Genomic DNA, 7,803 nt, shown 5'->3' on the forward strand with positions numbered 1-7,803 from the left:
TATATAAATCTTCGGACTTATAGTCTGAAAAATTACATCTAATACACCCTTATGCTCATTCTTGTCTAACAAATAGATCTTTTGTTTGTTAAAATTCATGAAATTTGCTACTGTTATCAAAAATAAATAAATTCAGATTTACTCTCGATTGACTTACTATTGACTTATTACAGGTCAAACAATTTTTTTTAATAAAAAAAAAGGTGTACCTTCTGACATTCTTAGCGCGTGTGAAAATTATACACAAGCAAAATCAATAATTTTTAACTAATGAAGCAATTTATTATTTAAACGAATACAAATACTAAAAATATTAAATATAATTATTTAAACCAATCAAAATTTATATGTAATTACACCAAGATGGCGTTTTTCTATGAAAAAGTGATAAATCTTGGGAGGACGGAGGGTGTAATAGATTCAAACAAATCCCATTGCTAGCTAGTCTGCATTCCTTTGTTGTTGTCCCCACAAATCTATCCCATGAATATATTATCCCAAGTGCCTGAAGCCTGAAACCACCGTCCCATCAATACTATTCTGATGCACTCATCCATCATCCTCTCTCTCTCTTCTCTCTCTCTCTCTATATATATGTATATATAACCACAACTTCATTTTCATCATGCAACCCCTAAAATATGTCTACTTTCACAACTTCAACATCATCAAATCTACCTATTACTCACTTCATCTCCATTCTCTCCTGATCCTTCAACCCAATATGAAGCACGTTGTAGGCGTCCTACGCCCATGCAATGCCTTCTTGACGATGAATCCTAACCAACAGGCATTACGGTCGCGAAAATCTAGCACGAAGATTAATGCTAGTGTGAAGATCAGGACAAATTCGTGGGACTCTGAGCAATGCTTTGTTAATCCCAAAGCGGGCAAGCTTATTCGTCACAAGTGGATGGAGTTCCAAGGGATTAATGATTGGGAGGGCTTGCTTGACCCTCTGGATGACGGCCTCCGGGCCGAGATTTTGAGGTACGGGGAGTTTGTTGAGGCTGCGTATCGGTGCTTTGACTTCGACACGTCATCATTGGGGTACGCCATGTGTAGATACCCCAAGTGCTCGATGCTGACACAGTGTGGGATGGGCAAGAAAGGGTACAAGGTGACCAAGAGTTTGTACGCCACCTGCGGAGTCCACTTGCCGGACTGGGCTGATCACAGGATACCTAATTGGATGTCCAATCAGTTCAGCTGGATTGGGTATGTTGCCGTGTGCAATGACAAGGACGAGATCGCTAGACTTGGACGTCGCGACGTGGTGATAGCCTACCGAGGCACGGCCACGTGTATGGAGTGGCTTGAGAACCTGCGTGCGACGCTGACTAGCCTGCCTGCTGACATGTCACCGGACAACTGCGAACCAATGGTGCAGAGTGGGTTTCTGAGCCTATACACGTCGAGCAGAGGCCGACGCTCGAGCCTACAAGATTCAATACGAGAGGAAATCGAGAGAATCGTCCACAAATATGCCGATGAGCCTCTTAGCATCACGGTGACGGGGCACAGCCTGGGGGCGGCACTGGCGACGCTGACGGCACACGACATTACCACTACATTCAAACACGCGCCATTAGTGACCGTCGTCTCATTCGGAGGGCCGAGAGTCGGGAATAAGAGCTTCCGATGCCAGCTAGAAAAGAGCGGCACGAAAGTGCTAAGAATTGTCAATTGCGACGATCCCATAACCAAAGTTCCCGGATTCGTGCTAGAGGAAAACACCACAAAAACGTCGAATTGGCTGCAGAAACGGGTCGAAGACACGCAGTGGGTGTACGCCGAGATCGGAAAGGAGCTGAGGCTAAGCAGCAGAGACTGCCCACATCTAAGCAGCGGGAACGTAGCAACGTGCCACGATCTCAAGACGTATCTACACTTGGTGGACAATCTTGTGAGCAGCTCAAGTTGCCCACTCAGAGCCACAGCGTAGGGAGAAGCAGCACAGCAGCTTTGGATTTTAGATAAAAGTTGTTTAAGTGCTTCCCCTGATCCTGATTCAGATTATGATTCTGCATATATACTAATTATTAACTGTAAATACATAGAGGGAAGGGCAGCTTCCAGATTAATTTAAGCAGGCAAGATTTTTGCCACTAGAGAATTGACTCTTTTTTAAATTCTACCTATATAGAGTTCGGTCGAATTTGAACTAATTATTTAATAAGTAAAATATATTTACCATGTGATCGGTATATAATACAAAGAAAGTCAGCAATCACAAAACAACAGTAGAAATTTAGTGACGTCTATGTGAATTTGTATCTATATGAATTGTGACTTAAAACATAACAATGATCGTGTGTGATCTAATCGTTAAGTTATAAATTTACATAGACAACATCACCAAACACAAAAAACAGCTGCTTCATGACTTTTAGCTACTTAGTAACTTATAAGTCCAAGAAAGCTACTGTAGAAGCAAGGGGACAAGCCAGCTTCCAGATTAATTTAAGCAGGCAAGTTATGGAAACTGCATTTTTCATGTATAGAATGATAGAGCTTTTTGGGAAATGTAACTAATTAGTTTGCTGGTAGTATATGCTGAAAAAGTGAAAAGCAGCTTCTTGACTTTTATTTGTCCAGAAAACTTAATTCAATAACTAGTGGTAACAAAACATAATTGATTATGTAGAAATTTTCGATTATATTATGGGGAATGAGACAATATAACTTAAATAAATCATCGTAGGAATTTATTGGTTAGAATTAGACCTTTCTAGTTCTTAATGCTGTCGGTAAATTAAATATTGAGAACGTTCCCAATGTTATTTACTTATTAGGGGTTTAGTCAACAGACGTTCCTGACTATGTACAAGGTAAGGAAATGTGAGGTCGTTAGCTCACATCAATGGCCATAACCAATTTATCTATCATGAATGATTGTTATCTTTGCATCTATAATCAACCAATGGAATTAAGCATGATCCTGTATTTGACTGGAATACTCTTCTCTTATATTTACCTATTCTAATTTTATTAGCCCTTTAGTTTAATTTAATTTTTATTTTTATTCTTCTTCACAGTAAAAAATCCACCAAATTATTTTTATTTTTGAAGGAATTAATTTAAAATCAATCCCTGTGGATTCGACCCTGCTCACACTTCTACAAAAGTGTTCATAGGAATTATTTTGGTGGATTCGATACTCATCGCATTTTGGGAAATGTAAAGAAAAAATTGCATAAAACCCCCCTATGTTATGAAAACTCAGCAAAAAACCCCCCGTGTTATTTTTATATGAAAAAAACACCCTTATAATTGTAAATATTTCTCACTTGCTCAATTCCATCTTTGCTAGCTAACGAAGGTAATTTTTCCTTGATTTCCCGTTATACTCTTATTACTTATTACTGCAGTAAAGAAAAAAAAAGGGGAAGATGTCGTTTTCTTCCTTCAGACGCGAGACAGGAGTTGGGAAAGGAGGGGAAGACGACGACACCGACAAGTTAGGGCTTGCAATTTATGGGTTTAAATCTTGCAAAATTATCCATTACTTGCACAAGTTTAGTAGTTTTAGCTTTAAGATCGAGTTTTGTGAAGCTATTGATTGGGAAGACAAAGTAAAATTAGGGTTTGCGAATTTGGATTTCTTGAAAAATTCTCCTTTGTTTGCTTAGGTTTGGGGTTGCTTATTGTTTGTTGGTATTTTATCATCTTAATAAAAGAAAAACAAGAGGCAGTGATACCATTTTCACCATTAGATGAGTGATTTTGAAGAAAAAAGTTAAAAAAATCCGAGAGTTCTATTGGGAATAGTAAAATCCGAGAGTTATGGTGAAGTTATTGTGATAATGGTGACAATGGGAAGAATAATATAAAATCAGAGAGTTTTACAATCATCCGTATGTATCATAAGTTAATAATTATAAGTTTATTTCTATGACAAATCATAGGTTAAAAATCAAGCTGTTGAGACAACACATTCAAAGGCACAACAGTTTGAAAAGGTATGTTTTCCTACCTTTTTGACCGAATATTTATTGAAAATTTGCAAACCCCATTTGCTTGAAAAATTATATTTTATATTTGTTTGTTGTCTTTATTTTCATATAAAATATTGGATAATTGTCTGTTTTGTTGTATTTATGTTTATTTAAATATTTGATAGTTGTCTGCAACATTTGATAACGTGTCTTTTAGTCCCCACACCCCTTTAATTAACAATTTTTGTCTTGGTAGTTTTCTACAAAGTATGAATGAAAAATTGTTGTATTTATGCTCATTTAATTAACAATTATCTGCAAAGGGGTTGTGTCACCATTTGTATGGATTGGTTGCTGAATTTATTATTTGTATATTTAATTGCAGAATGGTGTTGGCTGATTATGCTGATTTTGTTATTTGGCTTGGTAGTGTAATTGAATGGGTATCTATAATTAAATATATAGGTGGTAGTAGAGTATGGTTTCCAAATGTGGATAAGGAGAGATTATATTATGGGAACTTAATAGAAATGTATGTTAAAGCAGGGGATAAGGGGCTAAATGTGGTTGTTTATTATTGCCTACCTGGACACACTTTAGATAATGGATTTAGGATGTTGAATAGGGATGATGATATTAAAGAACTGTTGAGAGATTATAAGGAGTTGAGTGTAATTCCTATATATTTTAGATAATGACCCACTAGTAGTTATTGATACTTAGGGTAATATCATTTTTACAGAAGAACAAATAACCTTACTCCCTTTTCATGATGACTTTGAGTTCTTAAACCCAGAAGCTGAAATTAATGTCCCAGTTCCTGATGAAACCATAAATGACCCTAAATTTGACTTTTATACTTCTGAAAACATACAAATAACACAACCTCTTTACACAATTCTGAATCTATACACCATTTCGATAATACTTCACCTTTGTTTGAGAATATACAAACTAACATAAGTGAACAGGTTGAGAGGGAACATGGAGTTAATGGTGGTGAAGGGGAACATGTTGGAGTTGAAGGGGGTGAGCAGAACAGGTTGGTGAAGAGGGGGATGGGAATGGTTCCAGTTTTGGGGGGTCAACAGCATCTGAATGTCCTCCTTGGATGCTGGAAGATCTAGAGGGTCCTCTAGATGATGATATATTTGAAAATAGACCACCTGACCATGCAAGAAAAATATTCAGAACAATAAGAGCATTTGTGAGAGAACAAAAAAAAAAGAAAAGAAAGGGCAACGGAGCAACAGAGACACAGGCGAAGGGATGAAAATGATATTAGAGAGACTGGAAGAGTGTCAAGAAAGGGCTTAACACACACATGTGATATCTGCCTTAAAACAGGATATAATAAAAGAAGCTGCACCAACCCTCCTCATCCAAACTCATGAGAAACACATGTATTGTAACTTTATACACTAATATAATACATATTTGCATAGTAAACTCTAACAGCTTTTTTGTCTTTTTTCAGCATCCACATTTTTCAATAGATGGAGCTGGAACATCACGTGCAACAAAAATGCCACAATAAAGTAAAGGGATTAACCTAAATGAGGTATATTTTAAATATGACTTACACATAAATTATGATGATTTTAACTTAAATATATCTTATTCAAATTATTGCTCCTAATAGTCATAACCAATTTTCACAGTCTGAGCCACTGTTTCCTTCAGAAGAGATATTTTTCAACAATTTTCAAATATAAATTTTGACAATTAGAATTGATTTAAACTTACATATATCCTCTGCAGTTTGCACAGTCACAAACTGAACCATTATTTCCCCTTCATGATGTATGTATTCGTGTAAATAATGTTTTCATTATTCACTAAATGAGATGAAAATTCATTTCCTACAGATACCACAAGGATAAACTCAAGCTTCACAATCAAGGACAAATGAGGTATATTTGTTACAATTTTCATATCTTGAAAAACAAATGAAAAGCCATCATTTACTCAACATTCATACATCAATTATTATATCCTACATACGCATGGAGTTTTTCAAAGGTTAACTTTTGTGCCACCAAGGTCTACAAAATTCAGTTCACTATTTGAGGTAAGTAGATTTATAGAACTTGAATTTTGGTTTCATTCATAATAATATTCCACCTGTAAATTAATCAAAATATTGTTGGTTTAGATGCCCTTAGAACCTAGACAATGAACCTGCAACTAGCCAACCACCATCCAACAACAATGTGCCAATGTCTAATGCTTCAAGAAGGAGAAAACAACTAGTCCCGATATCTACACCAACAAAAATACAAAAAAGATCTGAAGGTTCAAGTACGAGTACCAATTTCCAGAGAGAGTGTTGTCGATCCAGCAGGCCAACTTTGACTAATCAGTTGTAAAGCCTTTCTTCCTCGTATAGGCCAAGCATTGGGTCAAGCTCATCCAAAGGGCAAGATGCATCTAGAAAGAAAGATTGAAATGGCCGTAGAAATGTATGCACATCATGCAAATATTTTGGTATGAACATTGGAGGAATTTAAGTCTTTCGTTATGTTATGCACAGTATATGTTATAGCTAAGTATTTTGGCAGCAGCTTTTGCAATGTAAGATGGACTTTATTTAAGTTGTGGTACAATGAAGTATTAAGTGTTTTGGCGAAGCTTTAGTATTCTAACATGACATTGTTTAAGTGTTTTGTTGTGCTACAGTGAATGATTATTTAGCTAAGTGTTTTGTTGTGCTACAGGAAATTTAATTGTTCATATTTTTTGGTTTTTTTGGTACTACTTTGTTCTTCAAGTATATATTACAAGGAATCAATTTAAATACATCCAAAATGGAATCAACTTCAATTGCAAACATCCAAAATACATCCGTTAAATTATAACATAAAACTACTTGAACAATATTGCAACAAACAAAACAAGAAGAACTAAAAAAAGCGCCTTCATCATTCGTTCATTTGCTTCAAGTTTCTTGATATTAGATGTCAAATCCTTGCATATAATAATAGTACTTCATCAAAATCGTCCTCCATTTTCATCTGTCTAGACTGGGCTTCTTCTTCGAATTTAGTAGATTGTATTGATGTTGACTGTGAAAATTTTTCAGAAATACTAATAGGGTCCAACTAACAAAAAATTTTTCATTCATTTGTTCTACAATTACAAGATAATTTCTCCTCACTTTCTTTGCTTGGTTCTACAACTCTAATTGCGGCATTTTCTGGCAATAACACTTTAGATTTCTATATCGTAATTCAATTTTTTCATCTCTCGAAGCGGATTTTCGAGAAGCAAAAGACATGCTACAAAAAGAACAATAAATAAATATCATAAATAAATATTTTTAAAAAATTAATGTTAAATAAATAATTAGAATTTTTCACCTCGAGAAAAGTAAGCATGCAGCAGCCCAAAACCCGAATTTTGTGTAGTATATTTGTGGGAGGAAGTTAAGTATATATGTAGTGGGAGGGGAAGGGTATTTTAGACCTTTACACTATCAAAAAAGTTGAAATAGAGTAAAAAAAGGCCCCCATTCTCATTTCCCCAGCATCTTTCGTAAGTTTTGGACGGAGAGGGTCTTTTTTGCAGGATTTCAAAATTTACAGGGTTTTTTGTGGCTATTTCTTTAACACGTGTAAATTAAAATATATTAAATTTTATAAAATATAGTTTAAAATTAAAATAAAAAAATTTAAAATTATCTAAATAAGTTCGAAGAATTTTCAATTCAAATGTAACATAAATTAAATTTTCTTAGAGAATCAGGAAATATTGCTTCATATATAATGTTATTTGCAATACAATGTGTCCGATCGGTATATGAAAAATTGAATTTATCGAAAAATATATATAGATAATGTAACTTTTTTATATAGAGTGCATTTAA

The 7,803-nt window shown here is 35.1% G+C and overlaps 1 protein-coding gene across 1 annotated transcript; it reads left to right on the forward strand.

The window, feature by feature from the left end:
• The first annotated feature begins 475 nt into the window (after positions 1 to 475).
• LOC105173248 (phospholipase A(1) DAD1, chloroplastic) lies at positions 476 to 2,084 on the forward strand. The gene has a single exon (XM_020698092.2). The coding sequence runs from the start codon at positions 626 to 628 to the stop codon at positions 1,943 to 1,945; it is 1,320 nt and encodes a 439-aa protein (XP_020553751.1). The 5' UTR covers positions 476 to 625; the 3' UTR covers positions 1,946 to 2,084.
• The last annotated feature ends 5,719 nt before the right edge of the window (positions 2,085 to 7,803 follow it).

This window comes from Sesamum indicum, linkage group LG11, assembly GCF_026168435.1.
Source record: "Sesamum indicum cultivar Baizhima isolate 11 linkage group LG11, ASM2616843v1, whole genome shotgun sequence".
Classification (NCBI taxonomy): domain Eukaryota; kingdom Viridiplantae; phylum Streptophyta; class Magnoliopsida; order Lamiales; family Pedaliaceae; genus Sesamum; species Sesamum indicum.